General features: G+C 37.2%; 1 protein-coding gene across 1 annotated transcript in view; it reads right to left on the bottom strand.

Annotated features, from left to right (window-relative positions):
* LOC145277555 (multidrug resistance-associated protein 1-like) overlaps positions 1–15,905 on the bottom strand; it is a 131,266-nt gene that overhangs the window by 34,513 nt on the left and 80,848 nt on the right. Inside the window, exons 19-23 of the mRNA XM_080129027.1 lie at positions 12,766–12,844; positions 9,696–9,768; positions 4,153–4,384; positions 1,904–2,214; positions 49–248 (exon numbers count right to left, since the gene is read on the bottom strand). Coding sequence (XP_079985153.1) covers positions 49–248; positions 1,904–2,214; positions 4,153–4,384; positions 9,696–9,768; positions 12,766–12,844 — 895 coding nt within the window. The remainder of the gene's footprint in view (positions 1–48; positions 249–1,903; positions 2,215–4,152; positions 4,385–9,695; positions 9,769–12,765; positions 12,845–15,905) is intronic.

Here is a 15,905-nt window from a genome sequence, read left to right as displayed (position 1 = left end):
TAGAGATATTAAAGACGAAACAAAATAAAAATGTTCAAGCTTTCTTACTGATTAGACAATATCAGGCAATAAAAGGGTTTTATATTGTCGTCTGCTCTTTCTTTTGATTGTTGTATAAAGCGTTCGGTGGCTTTATAAGCTCGAATAGTTGCTGTGCCAGATAATGTCTCACTGAAATGATTAAAGATGGGGGATCTGGTTACGGAATTTGTGCGTTCAAGCTCCCTGGCTGTCGGGATGTAAAAATACTGCAAGTTGGAAAATGAAGAGAAGAAGAAAAAAATGATTAGGTACATTTAAAAAGCAGCAAATAAACGTCATTCTTACATTTTCATTAATGAATGTTTATCAAAAATAATTTAATAAAAAGAAATGATTAATTAAAATAATCATTTAAATAGAAAAATATTCAAAAAGAAAGCAAAGAAAAGGATAAAACAAAAGATGAGATGGGGAGCAAAATGATGCAAAAACAAAAACGTTTGAGTTTTTGAGATGAGGATTAATAATTTGCAGCACTTGGATTATTCGGACTACTGTTCTCATCTGCAAGGAACCATATGTGATAGATAAAGTACTTGTAAAATTCAGTTTTAAATGACTCTTCTAGAGTGTTACCATATGATCCGATTTTCCTTAGACCATCATGCCATACCCTGTCAAAAGCCTTAGATATATCTAGGGCTATCACTCTATCTTCCCCTGCTTTGTCCAGTGTATAGTATATACTTCAGAGATTACAGTTAGGATATCTGTTGCAAAACGGGCTCATCTAAATCCATATTGTTGGTTGGTCAGAAGTTTAACAGCTGTAAGGTGATGGACTAGAGTTTAGTTAATTATGGACTCAAATATTTTGGCGAAAAGCAGGAGGAGGCTAATGAGGCAATAATTTAAAGGGTCAGTTCTTTCACCAGAATTCTTGTAAACTGGTACCACAGATGCAGTTTTCCAGCAGTCAGGAAAGCAAGATTTGTTAAGATATTTGTTGTAAAGTTTGGAGAGGACTGGAGCAACCTCAGCGGAGCATTTTTTAATAGCACAGCCAGGATGAGATCGGGTCCACATGCGTTTGAGGTGTCTAGTTTTTTTATGATATCATGCACCTGAAAAGGGTTAATTTTCAGATCATCTAGTGTTGCATGTACTGGACTTATGCTAGTTAAACCTGCGGTATGTATGCTGCCTTTGAGCAATGACAGCTGCATAAGTAGAAGTAAACCATTGAGGAGAGTGGGGTTTGCTATAGAATTTCCACGTGGGAACATGTGCTTCAATTGCTGTTTTGAAACATTCAGTGGTCTTATTTGCGCAATGTTCAGTGGGAAGAGAAAAGATATTTTCCAATGGGTCATTTCTGATGAGATCCTTGATGGCTTCCCAGTCAGCCTTCTTATAATACCTTGTAGTTTTGAGCAATGATTCTTCAGTTTGGAGTCAAGAATTGAGGGCGATTTCTACCATTACCACATCGTGATCAGCATTCCTAAGTGGGCTATGAGCATTCGTTACACAATCATTGATACTGTGGTCAGAAATAAATCTAGAAGTGAGGCATGTTGACCTTGCTGATCTGAGAAACGTGTCAGAAACGTAGCTGTTTGCAAAGTAAAACAAAGAATTTGAATGCCAAAATCCGATAAATCCAATTTATCCAAAATAGTGAAAATAGACTTTACAAAAACATTGTAAATGGAAAATTTGTTACTTCACTTAAAGGATATCTAGAACATATCACATTACAATGATTTAGAATGTGCTAAGGCGACTGATGCAAAACTTTTCTTTACTGTAATTTAAAAATGTTAAAAATGGCATTTATCACATTTTACATTCAAACCTTTCACTACGCAAGTACAAAATCATCTGTAGCAATTGCAAAAAGGTGCTTCATCGTACTTACCAATAGTAACATGTAACATGCGAACAGTGGGACGATAAATGCAGTAAATATCGGTATGCTGTATGCAATGATTATCAGGGAACCCATTATTCGAAATGTAGTGTGGAACGCTGTGTTCATCTCATTTCGAAGTGGATTATCAATTATATCAATATCCTGGGAGAAACGGTTGGTTATGCGACCCATGGGAGTCGTATCGAAGAAAGAGAGCGGTGTTCGGAGGACACTGTACAACATGTTGTTGTGCAACCGGAAAGAGGCACGGACATAAGCAAATGCCCCCGTGAGAGTAAATGACAAAATGAAAATAGCTGAAAAAAATAAAATAAAATAAATAAATAATTGAAATGCTATTATCTGGATTATTCAAACTATTTCATTTTTAAATTATTTTTATTCACCTTAAACAAGGTATGCTGCCACTGAAAGGTAAAGGTCTACTGTAGTAGAAAGCTTTATAGGGAGACAACGTGGGTAGGGAGTTCTGCATAATGGTACTGTGGTGGAAGGAACAAGGAGCAGGAAAGAAATTCCAAAGATAAGCAGTTAAAGAAATTTTAAGAGCAGAAACACTTCTGGAATCTAAAGACCTCTACAATGAAGGGATGCGATGTAGCAACTAGTCGGAGGTATTTTTCATTTTAAAAGTACAAGTACATTAAGTTCATCGGAGAACATTCTGCGCAAATACTTACAAAACAAACAACTATGGTGATGCGATGGAGGTTGGATCAGTGGTTCCCAACCTTTTTCGTAAGATAGCACACTATTAAACTCTTATAAATTTTCATGGCACAAATTAGCAGGAAAACTTGACATTGCCCGTGATTGAATAAGGATCAATGCATGTTCCACATTTCCAATGCTTGTATTATTGAAATCTATGAAATCACTTTTTTTTTTCAATCAAATTAATTGATTGTCTGCTCTATCCACTGCGGTGCAGCAGGAGGAAGCTTCACATGCCTCCCTGCACCGACTTATTCCACAATACATTGTAGTCTACATTGCACTGTAAAGAACCTACTGTTGACTTTATAAAATTATTTTATATAACGGATTGAATTAAAGTTTAAAATGCAAAAGTCAAGTAACATGTTTGGGTGGGGAGGTTTAGCTTATTTTAAATTTTAATTCAAGTGCTGAATTGCTAAGTTAGAATGGTAGGATGGCCGACATGAGGTTGAAATCTTTGAAATTTCGATAATCGCTCAAAACTCGAAAATAAAAAATATTGACAGAAATCCAATCAATAAATATTACTTGTTTCAAATTAAATAAATGCTTTAAAATCAGTTAAAACACAAAAACATTTACCCAAATAGGTAGAAGATTAACTTGCCTTTAGTAACATTTATCTCTAATTCTACTTATATATATATATAAAAGGCACTTTCTGTGTTCGTTTGTTCTCTATGGACTCCGAAACGGTTGGGATAATTTTTTTTTTTAAATTTCACACAAATGTACTTTATGTGTCTGAGTGTTCTTAGATATTGGAATGTGTCTGATAGGTATAAAAATTGATAATCGAAAAAATCCGATTAAAGAAGAAACAGTCCAACTTTGAGTAAAGTTAACACCCTTATACAGCCTAACATTACAAGTGCATTTGAGAAGTTTTCTCACTGAACAAGCAGAAGAGGTCAGTGTATAAAATCAACATTAAGTTCTTTGATGAGACAGGGGTGCGTTCGAAATGAATGTTTCTATTTAGAGCACAATTGAATCATGATACTTGACTTTTGATTTTAAACTTTGAAGTAAAGTTTAAAATGCAAAAGTCAAGTATCATGATTCAATTGTGAACCGTGCTGCACTGGGAGGAAGCTTCACATACCTCCCTGTAGTGACTTGGTCCACAATACATTGTCGTCGACATTGTACTGTATGGAACTTACTGTTTGTTTTATAAAATTATTTTTATATAAGGACTTGAAGTTATATAAAAATAATTTTATAAAATGTACAGTAAGTTCTCTACAGTGCAATGTAGACAACGTATTGTGAACAAAGTCACTACAGGGAGGTATGTGAAGCTAACTCCCAGTGCACCACGATGGGTTCTCGACTAAAGCATGCAAGCAATCAAATTGATTGACAAATGGGCAATTTTACTGATTTCAATGACAATGAAAGTACTGAAAGTATAGAATATTCATTGATCCTTATTTAGTCCTGGGCGACATCAGGTTTCCCTGCTAGTGATAAGATAAAGCAAGTGATTTTCAGATTTGGATTTGGCTTACCTTGACCGAGACCAAACACTGCATACCAAGACAGGTATAAATTTGTACGGTCAGAATATTCTGTAGAGTTCAAGTTGGACATGTTGGTCAAAAACGGATCGTTTGTCCAGCGAGTAAGCCACAATGATGAACCAATGTCACTGCCTTCAAACAGAATCAGACTTAGAATCATCATTGCTGTAAGAATCAGTCCCATTGCTTTGCAGTATGAGAAATAAACTTTCATTTTTACCTGAAACAATAAAAAATACAATTTTAAAAAATGCCACAAAGTCTCAGAAAAAAGAAAAAAAAAATGAGTTTTCATTTTTTTCTTTTCTAGATTTAACATCATGAATAAAGTGAGAAAAAAAATATACAAAGTCTTCTATGATGAAGGTGGATTCTGCAGAAAGTTTCAAAAAAGATTTTTCATTTTTTAAATTTTTCAATGAAAATTATACATTACTCATTTTCTAATGTTTTCAAATTTAACTTTACAAAATAATGCTTTCAAACCATGTGACTTACTCCTATTCAATTTAACACCATAGATTTCTTGGCCTTCAGGCCAAGATCAAAGTGTAGTATCTGTTCCGACAGATACTACAAGCAAAGACCATATGTGGGGTTACTCCCACATATAAGACCTCGGTCAATGTAGGGGAAACCCTTCATACCAATTGTCACTATCCAGCTTCCCTACTCCCCGGGGAGTTGGTCCCCATTTCCCCTTCACTCCTCACATTAAAAAACGGCCTTGTGCCTAATTTGCTCGGTGGGAAAGCAAATAAATCCAGCCAAGATCAAAGTGTAGTATCTGTTCTGATACTACACTTCAATTTTTTTATTCTCAGTGGAAGTGAAATCCTTCACAGCAGAGACAATTTTAACTTTTGTTCCTTCCCCCACATTAAAAACCGACCTTGATGTTTAACTCTGCCCTCGTGGGGAGGCAAATAAATAGGAACTCCTATTCAATTTTTGCACTAATCACATGATACACATCAACAAGATTTGACTGTGATACAATCATCAACCAGATCAGATATACAATTTTTCTAAGGGCCGTCACCCCTGGACTTAACATCACTAATAAAATGAGAAAAAAAAAAAAACGTTCTTGTGCAGTTTAGAAGAGACATTAAAAAATGAAGATATTGAAAAAAAAACTATATTGTACATACCAGCTATGGAATAAAGTTTTCATTAAAAAAAAAAAAAAAAAAAAAAAAAAAAAAAAAAAAAAAATCGCTCAATTTGATCAAGTAGTTTGTTTTTTTTACAGAGGAAAATAAAATTTTAATGAGATCGATCATATCACGACCATCTTTGCCATTTTTGCGGACAAGGAGGGGGGTACCTTTAAATGAGGAAGGGATTAATAAAGGACAAAAATGAAAAAGGGATTAAAAAAAAAGGACAGAGAAACTATATAAAATAAGTGAAAAAAAACTAAAATATTTATCTAGGTATTTTTTCTGCCTATGTTTCTGTAGCAAAACAAAAAGAAAAGGTCTAACAAGACTCAAATCAAATTTCACGACACTGGTTGTATCAAAGAGTCTGACAAGACACCGAGCACTATTCACTGTAAGCAGGTTTGAACGCTTCCCTCTAACTCCTCCAATCGACCTGCTTTTATCATGTCCAGGCATGCCTTCTTAGCAGGTGTGTCATGTGACCATGCGAGAACCGTGTGAGATCAAGGGCTTCAAAAGATCATGGACGCCATCTTGGATCTCTTTGATTTTTTTCTTCTCAGCCTGCATGACAGATAGGCATAAGGACGCTTCCAAGGTGAATGTTGATTTATCGTTTGTATAGCTACACAAAGCACAAACGCATGGCCGCTCGCTTTTTGATGAATAATACACTCCTCCTTGATCTCATGATCACACAGAGTGCATTGCAGGATTGGTCTTTTATTCCACTCACTTCTGTGAAAGGGCACGTTCATCATCTCTGGTTCCACTTCGTCGAATGAACTATAGCCAAAACTCTCTGGTGGAGGGGGTCACTGATTGCGTTTGTCAGCAGCTCATCACTCTACGATTCATCGCTTTCGTCTGTAGTTGTATGATGTATCTCGGCAGCCGAACAACATTTGCTGAATCCAGCCGGGTCATTTGTCGCCACACCGTAAAACACGTAGGTCCGCAATCAATAAGAGTTAAAAAGGGCTTCCCACTGTAATGGGTGATATCCATTGCAACCTGTTGCCATGTCCTTAATTTCCAATCACTCTTTCTGCCATTGCTCTGGTGCAGGATCAACAGACTGACATGCCTCACAGTGCTTAACAATCTGCCTGGCATCTGCCCTTGTCACTGTCTGGTCCACACGCCTTACAAAATACGAGGTTCTCTTGCTACCTAGATGTCCACTGTGCATGAATCTCCTTTATTTGGCATGGGCTCATCATACCAACTGCAACTGCATAGGATTGAACTGTGTGCTCCACACTCATTTTCATGGCTTCATAAAAGGTTAATTGGTCAGCACAATTAGTGTGATGCTAACCAATAGCACAGATCAGACTGAAGTGTGTCTAGTCTTCACCAGATCAATGTTTCACTGGCCGCCTTAGTACAGATTCTTGCACATCCCGAAAGTGCGTCGGGCACCCAGTGATAGACACAGAGAGAATCGGTGTACAGATGCAATTTTTTTGATTACCATTGCAGTGCTAGATTTATACTTTTTACAACAGCGTCCAACTCTGCCAGGTTGATGTGCTGAGCATCACTTACGGGTCACAGCCAACATGCATCCTCAAACACGTTTCCTCTTTGCACTAATGAGACTCCCAACACCAATGAACTGGCGTTGACCCACACATTCACGTCATCACCATCGGCACAACCCCCCACGGGTCCTTTTCATTCACTCTCTCTAGAGTTTCCATTATCATTAGAGTTAGGAGAGCATCATCAGGTACATCATCCCAACCTGAGGTCACTAAATTCGCTCTATGTTTAATAACATCTACAGCTGCACAGAGCCAACCACAGGTTGGTAAGCGACCAACACGCTTCCCAAAGAAAAAAACAGTCTGCCATTTAATAACATCAGAGATGCCTGGAATCCCACTGCCATGCCTCCATCGTAGGATGCCTCTTTCCTCACAGATATCCAATAACAATACGTGTGCTTCATCTTTTAGACGTTTAGGATCCTTGCACTTCAGGCCAAACTGAGCTAATTTTTCTGACACGTGATGCAAACTGTACATCCTCATTAATGTACGCATCGTCAATGTAGGCTGATGTTGCGTCCTCAATTGACTTTTCCTGGGACAGCACCTTATTCACAATAGTCTTCATGATCTGTGGTGCCACATTCAGACCAAAGTCAAGTCATGTCAAGCAATACCACTGACCCTGGAACCATACTGTCTGGAAGGCCACAACGTCCATCCACCTGCAAATAAGCCTTTCACAAATCTAATATTGACACATTGGAGCCTTTCTGGCACTATTCCCTCACTTTGCTGGCACACACACCAGCAGTGTAAGCTTCAATGTGCTTGTTGAGTTCACGATAGTCCAGCACCAGTCTCACTTTCGACTTATTATGCTGGACCACTACCATTAAGGGTATCAGATCTTTGGGAGGTCCAAGCTTGTCATCAGGGTAGGGGATCAACCATCCATCTCAAACCCACGCCTCAAGCTCTTGCTTGTATTTATCATGAGCTTCGTCAGGTATGGGGTACTCTGTGAAGCCATTCTCAAGTTTGGTTGGCGCCCTTCCTTCAGTCCACTTCCATGATGCAGTCCAGGCCTTTTGTCGATGGTCATAGTCCACCTTGAAATCAGGCCAATCGATGTGAACCACAGCACACACTAGGGCTTCCAAAAAGTGCATGCTCCCGTCTCATTCAATGACAATTCCCCCCAGTGCCTTGATGGCATCATATCCTAGCAATAAGTCAAACCCCAGCAAATCCTCTTGTGTTAGCAACACATCGATTTCCACAGCCACACTAGAGTTCGTATGGTTCTGGCTTCACAGCATGCTTGTGTCTTGCCGCCTATTGTGGTGACTTTGATGTTTTTCTTATTCCAGGTTCGACACAGTCTGACATTCACTATAGTATGTGAGCAGCCCGAGTCAAGGAGAGCTGAGCATTGTTGGTTGCACCTCACTTACATCTTGTCCGGGAACACTCTTGCATCACTTTTTATAGTCAGGTAGCAGTGTAGGGTTGACACGGCCTGATCTTCTGTTCAGCCACTGAACTCCCCCTAATTGGCCAAATTGCCAACATTACGTATGCATATTAATTAACTAAATTTCCTATCGAAGGTTTCCCATGCCAAGCAAGTTTTGAAATTTTGACCTCGGATTCATATTTGCCTTGACAAAATCCAAACAATAAATCAAATATTATGATCATTTTCAAATCAGACTAGCTGAATTTAAATTCCCTTGCTTTGATTTGAGTCAGGACAACTAGCAAGATGATTAGAATTGCCTGGTATTCTTGATAACAATAAATATATTAATTTGTTTGTTTGTTTTTTCAATTACCAACTGACAGTTTTACACTTGCATGGGTTTAGTCACAATAGTGGAGCGGTGTCACTGCACCATCAAAAGAATTGCAGCCAGGATGCAGTGTTCAATTCCAGAAGCTGTATACTAACATAATGTGACACCCAAGGATGATGCAACACCAACTGCACCAGTCAATGGGATATATCACTATGAACAGGGTATAATACGGATGGGTGTCACACGATCACTGATTAGAGTTATTGACACCCTCGTATAAAGTGGGAAACCATGTATTGGTAAAACCCTTGTATGCTTGGTGCACCATCAGATTTGGCAGTTGAAAAATAGATGAAATAAGTCCTCAGACCATGTTAGTTGATGGTGTCCCATGCCATGTGAAAGATGTCTACTCGCATTGCACAGCTTCTACCTCAAAGGATGATGAGGAAAAGAACATACCTTTCAAAGATGATGTTACATCTTATGATAAGCTCAGAAACACTGCCTACAGAACCAAACGAGAATCTGATGGAATCGATAAATGGCGATGATGATGGTTGTGCTGAGGAAGATGGAAACGAGGAAGCTACTTCTCTGATCTTACGCAAAAGTACCTATCGAAGACGATCACCCTCTCCTTGCCATCTGTGTGATAGTAATTTGGGGGGGGGGGTTAATAGAAGATATTACTCATGCAAGTTGTCACACTTCTGTTTAACTTGTCAGGTGACAAGATCAGAGAAGGAAAAAGAAAAATTTGAAGTTATAGATGGATTCTTTACATTGTGGCATTAATTTGCATATGAGAGGAGAAACAGCTGTAAGAACAAATTGAAGAGGACCGAGTTTTTGACAGCCGATAGAGTACAGACGTGTAAAGTTGGTGTTGTGAATTACAGTTTAAGTGATACAGATTGCGACGTTGGTGAGAAGGAATTCTGACAATTTCTTTTTTGTTTTTTTTATTTACAAGAACGAGAGAGAAGAATCTGAGAAGAATTCCTAACCTGATTGACTGACTTCCATTCTTGGGTAAAAAAAATGTTTTCAAAACAACTTACGGATCCTTCTTGCTTGTATTCTTCTTCTGTAAGATTCTGTCCTATTATTGTGGCATTCTTTGAACTTCTACAACTAAAAATACACAAGAAATAAGAATGAATAATATGTTAGAAGGGTTACTTGGCATTGCCTGGGTAGAGAGAGTCGTCGTTATTATACATAACAATATTTTATTTACCTTCTCTTCAGCACGTAAGACAAGGTCAGCTACGGTTTTGAAAAGCCAGCACACTTAGAGTAGCACACTCTGGTGTACAAATAAGCCTGAACAGTCCGATCGGCATTCCCTGGTAGGGGCTCCTCAGATAATTAACAAAAAACTAACCTCTTCTCAAAGATGGTAAAGCCATGTAAGGTGGACCTTCAGAGACTGAATAGAATCATATCTTAGCTCAATAGCCAAAAAAGTTGCAATGACAAAATTTATTTCATATGATTTTCTAAATTATATACAAGAGGACAATCCAAAAGTAATACCTCCTATTTTTTATTTCGTTCGAGTAAATAAAAGGGGACTGCAAATTGCATTATTATGATGACTGAACTTATGCATGCATAACCTGAAATTTCATCTCTCTGTTGCAAATACTGGCGGTGTGAGACTAAGAAAACGACCCCTGTCACGGACATGTGTCAAAAGCAGAGATCTATCATTGCATCCCTAGCAAAAGTGCACTGAGAATAGTAATGACTATGTAGAAAAATATATTCAAAAGGTCACTCGTTTTAATGGTACCACTGCAGTTTTTGTAGCTCTTCAACATTTTGAGTTAAAAAAAAAAAAAAAAAAAAAAATTTACTTTTTGGAGCGACCGTCATACTTACAAGGTACAGTTGCTTGGAGTTGCCTGGGATTCATCTGTTACACATTTTTAACTTATTTAAATTAAAAATAAAATGTCAAAAATAGGCAAAAAAATAAATAAAAATGATAATGTGTAAGTCACGTATAGATGAGAAACACAAACACACAAGAATTGATCACAAACTTATTAATACAAAGAACAGAAGAAAAATGTAAAAAAAAATTTGTTAATGAATCAAATAATTTAAGGGATATAACTGTTGGCATCTGTCCGTTTCAGGAGACAGAGTTTTGTCTCAGTTTAGTCCATTGCAGAATTGTAGTGTCTGCTGAGACTGTCCAAGCCTATCCTGGATTGGTAGGCTCTGCTGTAGATGCCACAGATGTTGGTGGTGTCTAGTTGCAAGAGCTCCGTTGCAGCATCTTGCTGTCTACACTCTCTCCTCTCCCTCCACTACCAATGTCTCCTTTCTTCACCTTTCTTGGTGTACACCTTTATAGATCTTCAGCAGCTGTAGTCTTCAACCATGGACTCCCAGCATATTGCGTCAATGCCACCTGCTCTTATATCTCACTCGAAGACATCCATGTGGGGTAGGAAAGGTATTCTTACTGGTCTAGAGCTGGTTGCAAGCTAACCATATAAATTTTGTTTTTATCCTCTCATCGTTCATTCACCTGGCATGGCATGGGTTACGGTTAGAGTTAGACCTGAAACTACTTGATATAAAGAGCTGAAAAAAAAAAAAAATAAATAATGATCAGTCAACAATAATTGTTGACAGATTTCGACCTAGAAAACAGCAATTCTTCCCCCTTTGCCAGAAACATTGCTCATAGAATGCAAGGACTAAAAGACAAGATAAGGCAAGTGAAAGTTACGAGGCTGCCAAACGTAAACCTAAGGTCCACTTTCCATGCAACAGTGATACACCAGGCAAGAAAATGAGTACTGATATTTCTTTTGAAAAGGAAGCGTTTCTATCTCATCAAAATAAACAAAACCTTACTAAACTTTCCTTTATGAATATGTGATAAAAAACAAATATTTTTGTCAGCATCTTTAACTCTTGATTAACTTTATGTTAGCTCCACCAGTAACTCAATCTTGCATTTTTGGGAGTACTTTTATGCGTTAATCGCATGTGCAGGAAGTAGGATTGTTGATCACTCTGCAGTTTAAAACGAACAGATAATACCTGGTGTGATATTAGTCCCGGGCAGGTTGTGCCAAGTTCCTCTGAAAAAGGAAGTTTCTAGGGAATATCAAATTCACAAGTGGTCCCCAGTCACATGTATATCTTAGTCATGGGAAGATGACATATAGCACTTAGCATTCCCAAATTGTCACCCATCTGGTACTGGCCAGGCTCCCTGTTGCTTAACTTCAGTGATCTAACAAGAACTAGTGTGTCAACTCGATTATGCTGTGTACTGTAATAAAAAATGTTTATTGAAAGGCAACACCAATAGTAAAAGTTTCACTGAGAATGATTAGATTTTAAAGGGAGATGTTAGCTCCAAATAAAATATAACTGTTACCAATTGGATTGCCTGTTCGTCACTTTATGTCCTCCCGGAAGTTCCCTCTTCTTTCCGGTCAGGTGACTTCTGAGAACTTGTTTTCTTTTATGTTGTAATTTTCACATATTAACAAGAAGCAAGAAGATAGAATCTCATTGAAAACATATATGTTCATAGTTTAAGATCGGTCACTAGTGATCTAGCTTCATTATCTGTTTTGGGTAATTCAGTATTATACTAGCTTCACTCATAACCCAGTCATGCATTAATCAGAAAAGAGACACCATCTTGAAAGTTACCGGCTATGAAATGACCAGTTACTAAGTAAACCAATCAAGATAACTATAGAAATTTGTACAAAAAAATTAAAATGGATAAAACGGTCACATTTTCTTGCAACAGATAATACAGTATTGGATTAAGAAATTGATTGAATGTAACATTGTTGTCCTTGCTAACTGACATCAACTGGCCCTCAATACATGGCACCAGACACAGCTTGATCTCAATACATGGCACCAGACACAGCAGACTCTTAATTGAAGGAGTAAGAAGATGAAACTCATGTGCTTGCCGTGCGTCTTTTCCTTTTCTTCCCTTTGCTTCCCCTTTCTTTCTGATCCCTATACCTATATATGTATTCCATTTCACATCACACGCATGTCACAGCTTAAAATGCTGACTTGGCTTGTGAGTCGTCATTTAATGACAGAATCAGACTACGTTACATGAGTACTTACCTAAGTGACAACATATTCGACTCAGAGACATCTGACAGGGCCGATATCTGTCTATTTAGTTTACTCATTGAGGGTTTAGCTGCAAGCAAAAAATAAAAAACATCACTGCATTATTGAAATTTTATACTTAATTTGATTGTTTAGTTTAATGTTTATTTAGTCATTTTAAGCCGTTTTTGAACAAAGTTTTATTGGAGATTAATTTAGTTTATGAAAAACATTTGAAGGATCTTTGAATATATTTTAATTTGTTTGAGAAATGTGATTTTATTCGGGTTAATATTATATATTAAATAAGTTATTTATATTGTCTGCCTGGTAATATTTTTCATGGATTAGATTCAAATCATTACATTTTATCAGTCCATTTTCCATTGTATAGGTATAACACAAAGCTCAATATTTCTTCATATAGTAAAATAGAGCTTAATAAAATTGTATCAGATCTGTTTCTGCGGGTATCAATGATCGTGGCTCATCAGTCTCCTCTGCATTCGAACCGTTTAACGATGATGTTCTTTGCATTATAGTATCTATAGTAGATTGCAATTACTTGCTATAGAAGCAGTTCTTAAACAGAATGGATTTAGTTAAGCCCGTTCCACAGCAGATATCCTAACTAATCTCTGAACATATATACCGTTCACTGGACAAAACAGGGGAGGGTAGAGCAATAGCTCTAGATATATCTAAGGCTTTTGACAGGGTATGGCATGATGGTCTTCTAAGGAAAATTAGATCATATGGTATCACTGGAAGAATACATAATGTAATTAAATCCTTCTTAAGTAAGAAAAATCCAGGTTGTCCTCGACGGTCGTACATCTAAACAATGATATAAATGCGGTCTATCCTTGGACCTTTATTATTCTTGATATTCATAAATGACCTCCCTGATAAAATTGTCTCCGAGATGGGTATATTTGCTGATGACACCACTCTCTATAGCAGGCACGAGGGGAAAACAGATGAACACATATCTAAGGAAATAGCAGAAACACTAGAGGAAGGACGACCTCCAATCTATAGTGGAATGGGGACAAAAATGGATGGTAACATTCAATGCTGCCAAGACTAAGCTTGTTTCCTTTAATAGTTACAAGAAACCTCTACCACCAATAGCAATGGCCAAGAACACATTACCTGAAAGTACTTCTTTTAAACTCCTCAGCCAAACGTTTACAGGGAATATGAACTGGAATAGATACATTGAGAGCATTGCCAAGGCTGCTGCGAAGAAGGTGGGCTCCCTCTACTGTGCTAGAAAACTACTTATGCCTGAAAGTATCCTGTACCTCTATAAGGTCACCATTCACCCATGTATGGAGTACTGTTGTCACATTTGGGCTGGTGTATCTGCTACTAGTCTCACTCCTGGAAAGGGTTCAAAAGAGTCGCCAACCTGAACTGTCATCTAGGTTTCAGCCTCTGTCCCATCGACGAAATTTGCATCCCTCTGCCTGTTCTACAAGTACTTTAATGGTGAATGCTCTAACGAATTACAAGCACTTGTACCCCCTCGACATGAACACTCCCAACAAACCCAACATGCAGCTAAATCCCACCTTTTCATAATAGAGATCCCTACATGTAAGAAAGCCTTTTACTTCAATAGTTTCTTCCTCAGAACTGCTAAACTTTGGAACTCACTTCCGGGATTCTGCTTTTCCAACTGTACTGACATGCAGAAGTTCAAGTGTAATGTGAACAGACATCTTGCCACTCATCTCCCATCATAATACCCCTGCAACTTATGTCCCCGATAGTAGCCCCTACTCCAAAGTGGCACTGTGTCTTGTCTGAGATGAAAATTGAATAAAAAACAAATCTTAGCTATTGTACCTCAAGTAGTATCATTTGTAAAAATAGAACTGTATATAGATTTAAAATGATATTTAGCTTGTGTTTCAGAAGTAAGAATTATTGGAGGCTGCTTTATGTAGGTTTCAAATCAGTCTTTATTGCTATAATAAAAAATGTTTTATATGTGATTGGTTGAGAAAAAAGAAATAGGCATTACACCTGAAACTAAAATTCCATTTTAACCACACACACACACACGACAAAAAAGTAAACGAAATACCAACTCACTTATTTGTCGATGATTGTAACGTTATTACTTTTAAAATGAACCCAACACATTGTATGTAGAGTTTTGCACAGAAAACAAAACTTTGATGCCAACTTCTTTAGGTGAAAGAAAAAAAAGTTATTTATTTTGTCCAGTTTCACACGCAATTTGCCGACATGTATTTACAACAGAAATTCGCCATTCTTTAGATGTTTTCAAATTTCAGACCTTCAGCTGTTGTGTTACCGCAATTCTTCTCTAAGACCAACATGTTTTAGATTAGAAAGCTTTTTTCACTTTTTCTTTCTTTCTCTTCTTTTTACTCTTGATGCCTATGTATGTATTTCATTCTGTGACATCACGCTCATGTTTAAATGCTGACACGACATTAACTTGGCATGTGAATCGCCAATATACATGCATATTAAAATGATGGAGCCAGCGACAACGTTACATAATTACTTGTGCAAAATATCATTTGTCCACTTTGCAGTTCATAGAGATCAAATCTAATCTGTTTCCAAAACGACCAAAACAGTGTGGCCCAAGGTTAATCATTATATTAGGTTTGAAGGTGATGATGGCTAAAGGGTTAACAACATGAACTGATGACTTAAGTGTGTTAAGTTCAAATTCAGTTCATTTCACAGAAACACTTTCAGTTAGGATGTTGGAACCTTCACATAGTCGCTCTCATAAGTACCTAATATTTTTCATGAGATACTTCTTACTAGAAAGATATCAAGGAAACCAATGTCAATAATAGAACCACCTGATTCATATGAAATGAACGAATATTAGGTTTAACTAATAGTGATGAGACAATTCCAATATTTCTCCCCGATTCTGATACAGTTAGCGATTCCGATTCTTTATCAATCTCTAAATATTTATCTATAAATTGGCTATTATTTTCCCAATTACTGTAAAAAAACATGTGCATATATTTTCTCAAATGTAAAAATATGCCTCTAGAAGGCGATCTAGAGATTTTAGCTTTACTGGCAGTTTAAAATCAATAAATATTTATTATTTTATAATTATTACCAGCAGTGGAAGGTTTTGTTTT

The sequence above is a fragment of the Euprymna scolopes genome, chromosome 6 (assembly GCF_053919585.1).
Source record: "Euprymna scolopes isolate OS-2025 chromosome 6, ASM5391958v1, whole genome shotgun sequence".
Lineage (NCBI taxonomy): Eukaryota > Metazoa > Mollusca > Cephalopoda > Sepiida > Sepiolidae > Euprymna > Euprymna scolopes.
The sequence above is the reverse complement of the archived record's forward strand: the minus strand, read 5'-3'. Positions and strand labels throughout refer to the sequence as shown.